Here is a 16,616-nt window from a genome sequence, read left to right on the forward strand (position 1 = left end):
AATAACGGGATATAAGACAGCACTTTCCACGAGTGCATTCGGGATTTCATGGAGACTTCTAAACTGCCAGGAGCACTTGGAGTTAGAGGAAAGAAAAGGGACAATCTAATTTGGCTGGTCTAGGAAGGGGGATAAATCAACCAACCTCTAACTTTCTCAAAGTTCTTCCCCACATTTACAGATAAAAACTGGAGATGCTATATATTTAGTCTAGAATTAGAGAAAGTCTTTGACCTTGAATTTCCAGTAAGGACTGAAGAAAGTCCTAAACTATGTCTCTGATTCGGGATTTTTGGCCAATAGGGCGACTGCTACAGGTGCCTTCTAAATCTTCAGGGATGAAAAGACCCCTGAAACTAAGAGTCAACGATTTATTTTGCATTTATATACTTAATTTATATGTTCATCACATTCTCAGATCCACAGTTTGAAATATGTAATAGAATATACAAACCAAAGACACCACCATTTTTATACCATCCATTTCCTGTGTAGTATCGATAGGATTATTTTGCAGTCACTGAGTATTCTGGCGCTCTATACTATTTTAAGAAGATAACAACAGGATAAAATTATCCTCAGGCAGGTGTATATATTGTACATATTCAAATTAGATGAAATGTGAGCATAACTGTAAGCTCATAATGCAGAGGAAATAAAAAGAAAAACTGTAATAACTGAATGTTATAGGAAAGGCATATTTCCTTATCTGAAAAAGCCACTGTGTGATAGTGCCCAAAGGATCGCAGAGGGCATGCGCGGCAAGTCAGGTGTTATATATGAACCCAGAAGAGCCAGAAAGAGCACAGCAAATAATTAGGGTACAATTGAAAGTGTATAATGAGAAAATAGTGTCAAAGAGGAGAAGCAAATGAAGACTGGAGCTTTCTTTTGGATATGAACATTTTATCTGACATTATCCAAAGTCCAAAATCTGAGAATGGATCAATTTACAGTATGTATCTTTTTTTTTACATTTCAATCAGGCAACTTCAAGGATGCAAAATGATCTAGAATCCTATGATCTTGCACTTTTGGTGAGAATTATTTCTATGAGTGACTGGTTTGTTGAAATCTATACTACTAAAAATCCTTATGCAGGCCCCCAAGCCTCAACTGGATTAAAGGTAAATACTTTTAAAGCTTTACATTTTAGAAAGTAGTATTTATTTTTGTAGTTCCTAATAAAATATAATAACACTAATTCACAAAGAGGTATAAGTTACACAGTAAGCTACACTAATATTCTATAACAATTATAATCATCATGGTGATTTAATCTCTATTTCCAAATAAAATTTTAGATAAAGCATCTTACCTCATTTCTCATGATTCTCCAAAGATTTAGTGTAATTCGGCCAACAATATTTATCTCACTCATTGTACCTGATCCATACTCATCTCTTTCAGCTGCAAATCTGTTCTCAATTTTGTCATCTATAGAAATGAATATAGATTACATCAGGACTCACAGAAACCAAATTTCCAAACAAATTATTCCAGAGTATAATAAAAATTAAAGATGAAGATTAAGGATGAAATGGTATTAGAGAATAATCATCATTTGGACTAATAAAACATTATGAATTTTCTGAAATAAACCTATCTGAAAACTATACACGTATTTTAAATAAAAATGTATATATACATGTATTTAAAAAATAATAAACCCTTTTCTCTTTAAATTTTGTAAATTCTGGTGCTACAGCATGGTATGAGGACAAAAAACACATTGTTAAACTGGTCATTTTTAAGAAAAAATGGTAGAGTTTTTAACCTAAACAATTCTCTGAAAACTTATTCACATCAATTAATGATGTTCATATTCAGGGTGCAAGTCCCTTCACTGTTCATGGAGAACTGGATGAAGAGCCCCTCTCACAGCAAATAGGGTTCGGAGCCTAGTTTCTTAGGTGATTTTACCTAGAATAGAAATTAAAATGTGTTTCTTTCTTATGGAACATTGGTGTATATGAATGTTGTTGATTACAGGCTCTGGAATAATAAATGTTTACCATATATTGGAAGTCTATTATGTTCTAGGAACTTTACTATCACTCTCTCTTTTATTTTAATAAAGCCATCTTTTTATGCTAGTATAATTTTCACTTTGCGCTGTAGTAAATTCTACTCAGAAATGCTGCATCTTGTCCCACATCATAAAGAAACAGAACCATTATTCTAGACCAGGGTTACCTGATTCTAAAGATCATGTATACACACCACCCGTGCGTGCCCTTCTTTATTTTAAAGTATGTTTAAAAATAATGTAAAAATAATTTAAAATACTGCTTATAAGTTTTTTCCCTCTACTTAACTAACACTTACATAATGTTTACTATGTTCTCAGGCACTATTCTAAGTATTTCACAATTTCTTTGAGATAAATTTTATTATTGTCCCCATTTCACAGATGAACAAATTGAAGAATGGACAGGCTACATACGTAACTGGCTTGACATCGTATCACCAGTTAACAGTACAGCCAGTACTGGAACCCAGGCAGTCTTTTCTCCAGCGTATGTTCTCTCTGTTAAATGCTACCTTCCTCACCAGTACTGCTACACCGTGCTGCCTCACAAAAATGGTTTCAGCAGTTTTCTACAAGGATAGGAGTTTTTATTCACACCCTGGTCTGAAGCCATATACCACACCTGTTACAACTAATTAAGAAAGCACACCTGAACACTCATGCTGTTTCTCCTGAATACTCAGAAACTTACACAAATGAAATGTTGAAAAAATTGATATTTACCATTATTCCTACCACTCAAGGGACATAAAAGCTACAAAAATTCATGCAATGAAAAACTAAGCCTAAAGTATCTCTGCCTTTTTATTCCAACCTTTTGCAAAGTTCAAAATATTGTCCTTGGGTCTTCTAGCTTCAACCTCTATCTTTAAATTGATCAATACTGAAATCATAACCTCTCCCAGAAGGTCTCTTGATTAGTTTTTACCAATTTTGTATCTGGTCTTTTAGCTTCCCAAAGTATATGCTACTTTGTCCTTATCACACTTGTGACTTTAAAACACAGTTATTAAAAATGTTGTAGTTACAAAGAAAACATAACTTTAAAAAGTGCCTTATAAACTATCAGTTTGATATGGTTATTATTATTGTCCCCCTCTTCAAATGAAATCAGACTTTTGGGGAACAGCCTTCAAAATTCATGCAATTTTTTTAGTCTGATACTCAAATAAAATAAAGTTAGTGTGCCACTAGTATCTCCTTCCCCACCAACCAAAAGAATAAAACAGAGAACCAAGTAAAAAAAAATTATGGTACATCAAGTCAAATAAATGCTATGTGCTTCATAATGATTATGAAGACTGCCTCATAACACAGAAAAATACTTAGAATAAGATGCTAGGTGAAGGAAGCTTAATAAAAATGGGATATATGTATGACTTAAGTTCTATAAACAATAAAGACCCACATGTATATATGTAGGTGTATGTAAACAAAAAAATGACTGAAAAAAAACTCTTAACAAATATTTACAGTATTTACAAATATTTACAGTATATACAGCAGTGAGATTGGGGTATTTTTTGCTTTTACTTTTCTTGATTTTAAAACTTTGCTGTAATAGAGTTATGATATACCTAGAACATATATAACTTAGTACTAAATATTAGCCTAAATAGTACTTTCTAATACCTTGCTTAGTAATTTGCTCTGTAGCTGAACCACAAACACAAAACATTCATGACACTTCATACCTGGCACCCGGGAGATCATCTGACATAAATCAACACTTAAGGCAGCCGCTCTTTGTAAGAGATAACCCCAGGAATGCATCTGAATCTCATATCCTAGCAGAATATCAGGATCATATCTAAAAGAATGAAAAAATTGAACAAAGACCACACATTTGAAACTTTAAGCAGAAGAATTTTCTTCATGATATAAAATAGAGAAATAAAAATCTATAGTATGTTTCTCAGACGGGGAATGATTACCTACAGAATTTCCATACTGGGAGGAATGGGGTGATTAGTTTTTGATTTGCAGCTGCTTTTATAAAGCAGCATAGATTTCACTTAGACTGTGTATTTATTTGCTGTGACTTAGGAAAGAGGCTTATGGAAACTGGGATGGGGCAGGTTTCCACTGAGGCCCAGGAGCGGGGCTGGCAGAGAACACACCTGGGCAGGGCGGGCTGAAGTGGGAGGGTTTGTGTGGACACTGCATTCTAAAAAAGATCCCCAGGGCATCCTGGAGCCACTTCTCTGCCCTTGTAACCTGAACCGTCCTTAAACTGTTTCAATGCTGACAAAGAAAATGAAAATGCCTTCCTTTCCCACTTAATTTTGGTAATTACATGAAGCAAGGCCTCAGTAATGACAAGCCTGTCCTCTAAACTTAAGAGGAAGGGGACTCAGTGGCATGTGCAACCTGTCCAGATAATTATCATTTAACACCTGAAGTCCACATTACAGGGTGACACTAATTCACTGGTGTGAGCCATGTAGGGTGACTCTGCAGTCTGTGGTGTAGCGGATCATGAACAGATCACCTGATCTGTTTTGAGAACTGGTTTTGCTATAGCTTATAAGGACATCACAAAAATTTCTCATTTTTAATTCCTGAGGACTTAGTGGTAGATGTTAAGAGAACTATGTTCAAGCTTCTGTAATAGCATTCTTTTTATTTTTCCTATTCCTTAAAAGCTATATGAAAATACATTCTATAATGTAAAGTTAACATCACTATCTGGTGATCTGTTGTGATCTGTTTGTGGTCGTTATACCAGACTTACAGAGCAGCCCTCAAATTTGTCAGGAAAATAAGATAATATCTATTACCATGTGCTTTTCTGTATACAAACAGTTGAAACTTCTGAGGAAATCACTTAACAAACATTTATTAACTAACTTAATAGGACAGCCAAATGGGCCTTTTAAGAACCTACAGAAAAGGGTTTTCTTGGCAGAAGGTGCCACGTGGCTGGTAATCCTGGAGCAAAAACAGGACTGCGGCACGAGCATGGAGGGGCAAAGCTAGCAAGGTGGTGAGCGGCGGGCAGGCAGACACCTTGTCACAGGGGCCTGAGGTGAGGAAGGCGGGTGAATCCTAAAGGATGCCCAGAGGCCCCAGGGCACTCAAGAGAAAAGAAGATCCAACTCATTAGCCGGACTAATCCTGCTCCGCAGTCCTCACCGTAACAATCCAATGCCGGAACACACTGCTGCCGAGAGCAACTTCACCTCTTCCATTAAGGTTAAACCAGAGCAGTTAAAAGATGAACCATCTATATGGCACGTGTATCTCCCTGTAAAACTAGGTAATACCTAAATCTGAGACACTGGGGCAGAAGCATCAAGGCTGTAAGGCCCATCAGGGATGGATTCACGGCCTCCCTTACACGGGAACCCATGGCGCTGATGGCTTCGTTCCAAGAGCGGCTCAGGACAGGCAGTGGTGTGGCCACAGCAGACCTTGATCTTAGGAGAAGAATCTGAAGACTGCTGGAGTTCCCAGCACATTTATTTCCAAGCACAGGTCCATGAAGAGGGCGCAGATGATTACATAGCCCTTCTGTTGTAACTCTCACAAAGACAGAGCTTCTGATTTCTTCATCTGAATCTCTCTGCTTCGTGAAGTGTCTTACCATCGACAAAAACTATCATCCCAGCCAGCTACTTGCTCTGCTGGGGCAGCTAATAAAAGCTGAATCAGTGTACTTGCTTTTTAGCAATATTTTGAAAGTGATTTTTTCTTGATTAAAAAGTTACTGATTTTACAAACTGCTACTGTTCAGAAAAATACCAAAGTTACCCTGTGCCTCTCTTAATGGATTTACTAATCATCTTGTGTTTTTTTAGAAGGCTTGTGTCATTGTTTCAGTATTTTTCAGGTATGTGTATTTGTTTTTTGACCTACAGGCCATTTAGTCTTTAGAGACTCTTAAAGCTGATAGAATATCTGTTTAATTTCAAAGTCCCAAGGACTCCATTTCTTCTGGTGATTATAACAAAATAATGGTGAACTGTTCTTCAATTTCTGTGAATTGTATTCACACTACTAGGTTTCTAAAAGTTAGAGAAAGAAGGTTGGGTAGATGGGATTAGTGGTGAAGAAAAACAAAACTGGAGAAAATGGAAGAAGCAGAAACAGCAGAAATATGAAAATAATTTCATTTGCTTAGGCAGAAAAAAGCTGCTTCATGACCTTTATTTTAAACAACCCACTAACACCTGTACAGGTGAGAGATGAGGGGGATTAACTAAGGCAGTGGGAGTGGGCTTGGGTTGGGGGGAGATGAACTTGACAAGTAATTCTGATGTTAAAAAGAGAGGAGGCAAACTGTGAATGCAGGAAAGAGAAAAAGGGAAAAATCAAAGCTTATATTTAAGTTAGGGAGGCTGGGAAAAATACCAAATTATTCAAGGAAATACAGAAAGAAAAATGATTGTGACAAAAAGATAATGGATTTGGTTTTACTTGTTTAGTATCACTTTATACTACTTTTTGTCTTTGCTATCTGAGAAGGCAAATATTAAGAATGGAAAAATAAAGACAATAAAGTTAGAATATGCATCTGTATTTTATTCAGTTTTATATTTAGCGCCTAGCACTGCATCTTACACAGAGTTAACATTGAGGTACTACTAAGAGGAAACTAAAGCTTAGACAGATAAGTGACTTGGTCAAGACAATACACAGCTGGCTGGCTGCAAAGTACTCAACAAGTAGGGGGAATAAAATAATCTTTGAGGAGGTTGCTTGGACTAATATATAAAGGACATAACAGAACTGAAATGTTGATATGTAATGTAAGCACTTTTCTTCTCTTTATAATAATATTTTTCTTAATGACTAGTGTTAGTTCATGTTACGGACATTTAAGAAAGTTACTACACTTGCAGGTGACTGATTAAATTCTCAGTGTCAGCAGGTAATCCTGTTGCTGGAATATACCCGACAAGGAGCACATAAATGTGCAAAGTCCAGGAACATTACTGGATGTGTTCTGGCACACAAAATAGTATCATGTGAAACTCTTACATGCTCTTTTTGCTAAGTTGCTTGCAGAAATACAAGTGTGGGCGCCGAAGCATCTGACATGTGATGACAATCTCTGTGAGCAGATACAAGGCCAGAATGACAATGGCAAGAGCTCAGGTGGATGGGAATCCACTCAGTCACCAGTGCTGTGGACAGGACAAATACGCTCCTCTTTCCTCCTCCCTGGGGTGCTGGTAGCAGCATATCATTTTTGATGCCCTGACATTTAATTTTGTTGTGTTCAGAACATTTTGTGGTTTTCTAATTTTCACAGTGGTTTATGTTAACTTGCTTGGACTCAATCAGATGTTAAGCCTGCAGAGTAGCACCTTGATCTTTAGTGCAGAATCTTGTCTCAGTTTTACAGGGAAGAGCTCAACTATAGGAAGCAGGACAGGAACGTCTGAATGTGATAAATGCCCAGGGACAGCTTTTAATCACACGTCAGGATTCAAAGGGTATTTTCGGGCTTGCTTTAGACTTTTAAAACCTAAACCTAGCAATGAGCCAAAATCTTCAGTTCCTAAAAGAGTGAAGCATTTAATAAGAGAATCCATGGCTACCAAGAGTTTATTCTTGAGAAAATGCGGAAAATTTACTTATTTTTTGTTAAAAAAAATCCTTTTCAAATTTTGACAAGATTCTATTTTCAACTATCAAAACCAATTATCAAATAGTCAAAAGAGATTTTTAAGGAACTATGTGCACAAGAGTATGTACCAGACAGTCCTAAGTTTATGAACAGATTGCATTTCAAAGCTTTTTGGAAATACTGGCTTGTTTAGGACTCAGAAAACATTTTCTTAAAAAAAAAAAAAAGGTACTGAAAGGATGGCTGGCCCCCACGGCAGGGAAGCCTATTTCCTATTTAATGAACAATACAACTTAACAAATACAATTTTCCATTATCTCACTACCATATATCAGTCATGCTAAAATACAACTGGGGAACCTAGAGGCTAAGCTAATATTTCTCTTTCACTGGCCCCTCAATCTTGAGAATAGAATATTCTCTTTCCTATTCCTAGTCTGATGGAAAAGGTGACATTGGTGAGAGTAAGGGCACAATCTTTCCAGGGGGGATAACTCTACTTTCAAGGGCCACAGTATCTTCACCTGTATTAATCAGCAATAGCAGGAAAGGACTCTCTGAACAAAAAACTGGACAAATCAGAAAATGTAAAATAATACCTCTTTATTATATCTGCAATTTCTTGAAAAAGCGCTTTCTCATCAGCAGCATAGGTAACTTCTAGTCCTGTAATTCCAGATCTTATAAGTAATGGAGTCTTATATCTGATGTCTACAAAATAAACAAAACATTTATATATAATTGTGCAAATAATAATATCCCTTACTTTTGAATGAAATCATGCTACTGGAATTCCTTAAACAAAGAGAGCATTCCCCAAATATGTAAGTAACCCAGTTTTTGAAAATTTCCTTAAAGGGTTTCTAGTTTAATATGCAACTGAAAATTCAAGTTAAATATTTTCAGTTGTTTTCCTGAAAAGTCTGTATTCACAAAATTCCTCAAAATAACCTGAAATTTTGTCACTTGGAAAGAAATTTGATTACTTTGTTTCTGTCTTTATTCTTTCTATAGGAAGAGCTTTCCTTAGTACACAGTATTTTAATCAGTGGTAGGTTGGAAATGTTTACAGCCACCTCTCCAGGAATAAAAAAGCTCTGACTTATACTGCTTGCCTACTTCTGTGATGTAAAGACTTCACACCATGGCTGATTTCAAACTGACAAAGTGACATCAATTAGTTCGAAAAATTCATGAAAATTTAGCAATTGGCTCTTGAGCTGGTACCAAGAACCAGCTCAAGAACACCACTGACTAAACTGCAAATTTCTATATGGTTTTGTTCTGTGCTAACTAAGACTTCTTCCTCAGGTGACTGAATTGACAGTAGTATTTAAAACCTCAGAGGGACACCTGGCATTTTACAAAATGCCTTACATGGTGTACTATGATGAGCCTCTGAACCAAAAGTGTATGTATTCAGGAAGAGATATAAACAAAATCAGAATATATCTTAAAAGTCTCTTAGAAGCCATTGATTTACAGTGGCAAGTTAACCTAAAAGCAAAGAAAAATTCTGTATTAGCAGCAAAATGCCAGGAGTCATACAAAAGGAAGATGTTCCCCCAACCTAGAGACATATAATTATGTGAATTTAGTCTTAACAACTAGTATTGCATAAAATGATATTTAGAACGTAGACATGCCAGTTGGAAACTTTACTGAGATCTGAATATTGTATTGTTTCTGACTTCTGACAATGACTCAAGTAAGAAAATGAATCTAAGACAAAGCTAAACACAACCCTCCCCTACTCCCCGCTTCAGCAAACATTTTAGAAAGGAGTCCCTTATGTTCTCTCAGTTCAAATCTCTGGCACAGAAACTGCCCCACGAGAAGGTTCACCCTAGGGTGCGTGGAGGTGTGAGATCTACAGAAACGCACGGCACCTTGACTGGAGGCCGCCCTGTCTTTGTCGATCACTATGGCGCCCGTGAGCTCCGTTCGGTCTGTGTCCGGCAGTGCGGTGTCCGACGAGACGCAGTAGAACACAGCGCAGATCGGATCGAACTCAGGGTCTGGCTCTAAGTCTCGTCTAGTTCGAGCATGTAACTCCACGCTGATGAGGGTAAGATTTTGAATCTATAAAATGAAATAAAAATTACACTTTTAGGCATTTTTTGAGACGTGTTGAAGGAAGTAGGTTTCATTAAGAATCCAAGGAAATATGTGTGTAAAACTACAGAAAAAATGGCCATAAAAAATATAGTCACAATTTAACACTCCACAGATTAAAACTTAAGATTTTTACTTCTAAGATTAGGTTAAGTCAATTCATGTTTTCTCTTTTAAAGAAAATCTACTTGTGCTATAATTTCTGTGACAATACATACTTAAAAACTTTTTTTTTTAGAATTCCTCGCAATTTTCTCAATTCCTGTTTGAGAAATAGGATGACTAGTCTGAGAGGTCAAACTAAAGCCTTATTTTTTACTTTCTACCTGTAGTTCAAACTAAACAGAGAGAGATCTTTTAGTTTCAAGCTCCTATTAATTCTGTTAATCTGTTAATTCTCTACTACTTGAGAACTACTTAAATTTAGACTTTTGTATGTACTGGACAGATTTTTAATTATAGTTCTTCCTGGAAAAAAAAGTCATGAGAATTACATGGTATCAACTACACAACAGCCTCATTTTCCCTATGCACATTTTCTCTGATATGTAATGCAAAACCAAGTAAATTGTGCTTTCTACATTTATTTTCCTATGCTAATAAAAACTTTTCTTAACTAAAACCCTTAATTCTCTTTCTAAAATCAAGACAGAGTAAGTAGAAACTCTGGGCAAGAAGAACAATATAGGTTGGATCCATGATTACAGCTGGAATTACAGCCATCTCTGTACCAGTAACGTGCATGTACCTGGTGATGGAAACCAGATTACTGTGACAATATTGGTAATTACTCAAATCATACAAATTTAATAAAGGGTTATCTTTTGTATTTATCTGGAATGCCAACTGTTCAGGAAATGTAAATACAAAGCTCTCACCAGTGACTGTAGAATTGAATAGATCTCTTTGGAGGACAGTTTAGAGCCCAACCAAATCAAAAATGGACCCATGGCCCCACAATTCTGCTCCTGAGAGTATATCCTGCAGGTGTACTCACACCTCATACTTGTAGTCAAAAATATGTATACAAGGATGCTCACTAAAGATTATATTTTCAGTCTTCTATAAATTATAAAAGACAAAAAACCTAAATGTCTATTAATTGGCAAATGATTACATAAATTGTATGGCATCCACATACAATGGAATAATGTGAAAACTAAAATTTTCAGAAGAATGAGCCAGATCTGTATGTCCTAATACGGACCGATCACAACAATACATCAATAAATGGAATCAAAGAATGTAGTATGTATCCATATTCATAAAAATTGTTAAGCATATCCATAGAAAATTTCTGCAAAGAAACATGAAAAACCCAGAACTGCTTATTGTCTTTGGGGAAGGAGACTGCTTAGTGTGAGGTGAGAGGGAAGTTTACTTTTCATTGCAAAACTTTTTATCCTGATTGAATTTTTTTACAAGGTACATGCAATACTGTATGTATTCATTATTAAATTTGTTCAGTACTTTAAAAACATAAAGAACATTAATTACGCATGTAAAGGCATAAGGAATAATAAAACAAGTATCTACAAATCCACCACTTTTCTCTAAGAAATATATGTTGCCATTTCCATTTTTAAAAAACCTAATATTAAAAAAAAAATTAAACCAAGTAAAATGGGGAGCTAAGGTAAAAACTTTTACTTTAAAAAATATACTCCTCAGGATTTTTTTTTTTACAATAAGCATATATTAATTTAGTAAATGCAAAAATGTAAAATGGAAAACCTCTCCCTAAATCAAACCAAAACCAAAAAGCCAGTTTAATTAGAAATGGATAAAGTATGTGGAAAACTATGGTGAAGACTAAAGACGATTTCAGGTCAAAAGAACTTTGGAGGCTGACTTATTTATTAACTAGGCCAAATTCCACTCAAATTTTGCCTTCCAATTCCTTGACATAAAAATGCATTACTGATTTCAAGGGCTCTTCTTTTTTTTTTTAAAACAAACATGGAATGAAGAGATGAAGAGAGATTTACTGAGTGTGACTAGGAAAGAGGTAGATGAGAAAGGGGCACAAGGGTTATAACCCTTCTCTTCAGCACTGGGTATGTGCAGAATACAGAGAGATTAGCTTGGCCAATAGGAAATAGAAGAAAAAATGCAATGGGCGCAATTTCATGCAGATTTGTTGGTGTTCGTTCCCCCTCTGACCACCAGGTGGCCCCTTGGCGGGTGCCTGGAGATGAAGAAGTTCATGCTGGGACGAAGCAATGAGCTCCAGGCTGGACCTTCAAGTATTTTAACTTCAAGAAGGCCCATGATTCTGAAATGGGGTTACATAGGATAAAACAAGAGGGTAAGAACAAGATTACATTTTTCAAATAATAAAAGAACAATCAAATATAACAAGTCTTTTTCCTAAGTCTATCACATTTGCCTTAATAAATATTTTTCAACAAAGTATTTAATTTTCTAATTTTGGGTGTGTACTTGATAAGATATGTAATTCTGAGTTTGTTACTCCATTTATCTGGGCTTCAGGGTATAGTACAGGGCCAGGTAGGTAAAAGCCTGAAATGAATGAGTACTATTGAATGAAAAAATGTACAAATAAATACTTACGGAGTGAGGCTATGTTTCAATCTAATTCTTAAAAGAGTATAATTATGAGGTTCAAATTTAGGGTAAAAACGAGGACAATAATTAAATTTTATCTCAGTCTATGCTCATCCAATCCTTAGTACAGTTTAAGACAGAATTGACTTGAGAATAAAAAAGAATAAAAAATCAAATCCTCTGCTCTAAGGGCAAAGACATAGACTGTATAAACCAGCACTGTCCAACAGAAATATATCATTAAAGTTGCATATGTTAATTTTCTGGTAATCACATTTTTAAAAAGGTAAAAAATAGGCTAAATTAATTTAAATACACTTCCATTAATCTAATACATCTAAAAACATTACCCTTTCAGTATGTAATATAAAAAATTACTAATGAGATATTTTACATTTTTTTCCTATTAAGTGTTCAAAATCAGTGTGCATTTTACATTTATAGTACATCTCAATATGGATGCTAAACTTTTTATGGAAATACTTGAGCTGTATTTAGATATCGTAAAACTTACTATTAAAAAAGTTTTACAGATCTAAATTGCTCCAAGCATACTTAAAGGTTTTCAATAAATAAATGAATCAAGTGTCAGTTTTTTAAATTTTAATAAAACTCTTAAGCTCTCCAGAGCCACGTTGCTAGTGGCTGCCATACTGACGGCACGAAGAAAGTATACTCTGATTTCCACCTTACTGCCAGTCAGATAGATGCTCTCAGCTGGGCTTTGTGTTAATACAGGTACATTTACAGTGGTCCATTCGCACCATTCTCCAGTCCATCCCGTGACTGGTACACCGTTTAACAGGGTGCCTTCCTTGTCGCTGGCATGCGGTTTGCTGTGCAGGTAACCAGATTACACAGAGTGCAGCAAGCACCAGTCCTCTGAGCCAGCCACACAGAAATACAAGTAAATATCACATTTGAGATGTGACATAACATTCTAACACAACAGAGACTAACATACTGATTTTCTAATAGTCAAAAAGAAAAGCCTTCTAATTTTAGCTTCTGTAAACTGAATTTCAGTTATAAGATTTGTGAAGCGACAAAGCAGTCTCAGTAACTAATGACTACCATAAAAGTTTCTCTATTTTATATAAGTCTATGAAAGAGTAAGAATAGTTAAGAACAAAATGAAGATTGGCAGGTACAGAATTCAGGGTGTTCCTCCCTCCCTGGAACACTTCCACACTTGCTCCACAGAGTACAGGGACAGTTGAGCCGTGAATTCATTCTCGCTGCTGCAGTTTACCTCATGTAAAGCCTTTGCCTCCTGTAAATTTTGTATGCTGACTTTGAAACCGTAAGTATTGTTTAAGGATGGTCCATCAATCTGAGAAGTTTCTTTCTTTGGGGTGTTTACTGCTGCAAATTGATTCTATTAAAAAAACACATAGCCAGAAAAAGATAGATGAGCAATCATTTTCTTTGTTTTGATTACTTATTCCTATCCTACTTGGATTATAATGCTTCATGTGTCTAACAATACATGATAAGCTACTATCATCTCTTGAAGCCCAAAAAGGAACCATTAAGCATTTTATTTAACATTCTCTTCATAGTAATTCAAGATAACAGAACTGGATATACACAGAAATATCTGATATAATCTGCAAGCAAACATACATTGATTCTTGAGATTAAAAACCCTCGCTGGAGGCTGGTGCTTATACTACGTGGACATCGAGTTCGGTCTTTCTCAGAAAGAGGACAAGCAAGCAATGTATTAGCAACTAGTTTGGCTAAAGGTCATAAATGATTTGAAATTCTGAGTTTGTATTTTACCCTAACACAGTCAGTATATGTCTGAAAGATAAATTAAAACAAAAATCATCTTCAAGGGTTTAGAAGGAATAACATCTTATTTAAAACATTTTTCCCCCCAGTTTCCAAAGCCACTGACCATTTCCCCAAAGTGTTTATTTTGATAACACACTTGTACTCTTTTTTAAGATACACAGCTAATTCAGCAGGACTGATATAAAAAGAGGTTTTAAGAAAGTATTCATAATTTCAAAACAGATATACTAAAATATATAATTATAAAGTTAATAATATTAAGTAGTAGTTAATATGGAAGTGATTCCTATCATGTATTTCCAAGGATACGTGTCTAATGTATATGTCTTTATATAAATTTTTTCTAAGTTAACTATTACCATATTTTTAGTATTTGAATAAAGACATTTATGATATTTAGTAAATAATGTTGTGTTCCTTTGCCACTCAGTAAAATGAATTGAAAAAAATCAGTAATGTTATATTTGAGAAAATTAAGAAATCAAGAAAAAGGATATACTTTTGGTGGGATCAAAAATCACTTACTTAAGCTCTGCTGTCATTGGATTGTTCTGATTTTGCCAGTAATCAGTTAATGTATTTGTATCCTCATAATCCACATTTTGGCTATCATATTCACTTTCTCTGTAATATTTGTATTTACATATAAGAATCTTTTAGATCCCAATTACAAAAAAAAAACTAAGAAAAAATCGGACAATTTCTTGTTGTCTCAAAGATATGTAAAAAAAATGATGCAAAAATATAATTAAAAAAATTGAGACACAAAGTTATCAATTGTATAACTGAAATCTAAGAATAAGAATGGATCTTTCACTGATCTTTAAACACATTTAGCATATTACCTTTATTGGTGTTAAGAGTACTCTTCTAAGAGTGTCAGGGTTACTTCCTTTCTTATGACTCAATTTCTGGGTTTTTGGTTCTGTAGAAAGAAATTTCAAATTTAACAAGTACATCAAAATTGACTGCTTCTGTTTTTTTTTTAATTTTTGTTGTTCTAAACTCTTAAGTACCATTTGTGAGTACTGTCCTGTAAATCCCCCCAAAGACTTCAAAATTTTTAAATGAAACTAATTTAAACCTCTGATCCCCACCAAACTAACTTTAAAATTTCATATTTTTAAATAAAAACATTTAGATTTTAATTACTGAGTTTTATACTTCACTTATTAACTTAGGGAATCATTTAAATTCATTTACTCACTTATTAATCACATATTTATGATGATGAAAGAATTGATACGGTTTCTACCTTTTGGGGACTAAGGAAAAAATTAAACACTGCTCAAACACATACAGAAAAATGAAATTATAACTGGGGTAAGTATAACAAAGGGGAATAGGGAATTTTTATCAAGTCAGGGAGATTAGGAAGGCTGTAGGTGAAATGGGAAGAAAGAGCGGTGCGCAATTAGGGACGGAGTGGAGACCTTCCCAGATTACTGAGCAAAGAAATGGAGACCGCTTAGGGTGGGTAAGAAGGTCCAGGCAGGCTGCGGAGAACTAATCAGCTGGGTGGGGAGCTGTGGTGATGCATGCAGAGGCAGAGATTTGGGCATTTCAGGAACCAAAAATCGACAGTACTTGGTAATGGACTGGAAACCACAGTATGGGCAGTGAGGAAATCAGGTGTGTGTCACAAATAAATCCCATTTCTTACCTGTGCAAACTCAGTTACAGAGAGTTGGTGGCACTCTTCACTAAGGACAGCTACAGAGGACCAGATGGCTTCTACGTGTGGCATGCAAGTGTGTGTGAGTGTGTGGGTGGCTGTTGGTTGAATGGACAGTGAGGTCACTGAGCTGGAAAAATACTGACCATATGGTGCTTTTCAGCATTTAGGCAGCTGGATACAGTGCTCTGGAGCTTAAAAAAGAGTTCTGAACCGGTAATGTAAACTTACGAGTTATCTGTAGTAATCCTGAGGGCAGGAATTAGATTATTTAGGGACAGAATAAAGAGTGAAAAAGGCTTAAGGTGAAGCATCAATAAACCAACATGTACATAATAACCAAGAATGAAAGACAAGCTCCAAAGGACAGCAAGCAGAAAGGAACGCGGAGCAGGAGAAAGCGGGGCGAGAAGCGGCTCCAAGGAGGACGGTGTGCCCGCTGGACACTGGCTGTCACGGGGACATGCGACAGAGGCTGGAGCCACCCGAGAGCCACTCTGCTGGGATGGTGGGGGTGGAATCCAGCCTAGAATGGGCTGAGAAACGTGCAGGAGGTGAAGCATGGAGCTGCCCAGTTAGAGAAATCTTAATATAATCTGGCTTTGAAGGAGGGAGAAAGAACAGATGTCAGTCAAGGCAGTGTTTGGTTTTCTTTGTTTTAATGGCTGAGAGAGACTTGGGTGTATCTTAAAGCCAGGGGGGAAATCAGGTGAGAAGAAAGTAAGGTTTCTGAGGGCATTCCCGTACTTCACCCAGAAGGCAAGACAGGGTGGAAGCAGATAGAAGTAGATTCCACAGCAGAAAGATTAAAAAGTTTCCATGTTGAAAGACAAGTACCAAATGATTTCACT

General features: G+C 35.8%; 1 protein-coding gene and 1 long non-coding RNA gene across 4 annotated transcripts in view; both read right to left on the minus strand.

Annotated features, from left to right (window-relative positions):
• The window catches only part of REV3L (REV3 like, DNA directed polymerase zeta catalytic subunit), a 169,275-nt gene that overhangs the window by 38,847 nt on the left and 113,812 nt on the right, over positions 1 to 16,616 (minus strand). For all 3 annotated transcript variants that reach the window (XR_005028267.2, XM_036902980.2, XM_036902981.2), the window contains exons 15-20: positions 14,936 to 15,015; positions 13,543 to 13,668; positions 9,497 to 9,689; positions 8,207 to 8,318; positions 3,727 to 3,842; positions 1,319 to 1,437 (exon numbers count right to left, since the gene is read on the minus strand). Coding sequence is in view for 2 of the 3 variants with exons in the window: in XM_036902980.2 (XP_036758875.2) it covers positions 1,319 to 1,437; positions 3,727 to 3,842; positions 8,207 to 8,318; positions 9,497 to 9,689; positions 13,543 to 13,668; positions 14,936 to 15,015 (746 nt within the window). In the remaining variant the exon portion in view is untranslated. The remainder of the gene's footprint in view (positions 1 to 1,318; positions 1,438 to 3,726; positions 3,843 to 8,206; positions 8,319 to 9,496; positions 9,690 to 13,542; positions 13,669 to 14,935; positions 15,016 to 16,616) is intronic.
• On the minus strand, positions 11,210 to 13,529 carry LOC130679904 (uncharacterized). Its single transcript, XR_008992905.1, has 3 exons — positions 12,979 to 13,529; positions 11,536 to 11,997; positions 11,210 to 11,371 (listed from the first exon to the last, which is right to left on the minus strand). It is a non-coding gene; the product is annotated as an uncharacterized LOC130679904 (long non-coding RNA).

This window comes from Manis pentadactyla, chromosome 12 (assembly GCF_030020395.1).
Source record: "Manis pentadactyla isolate mManPen7 chromosome 12, mManPen7.hap1, whole genome shotgun sequence".
Lineage (NCBI taxonomy): Eukaryota > Metazoa > Chordata > Mammalia > Pholidota > Manidae > Manis > Manis pentadactyla.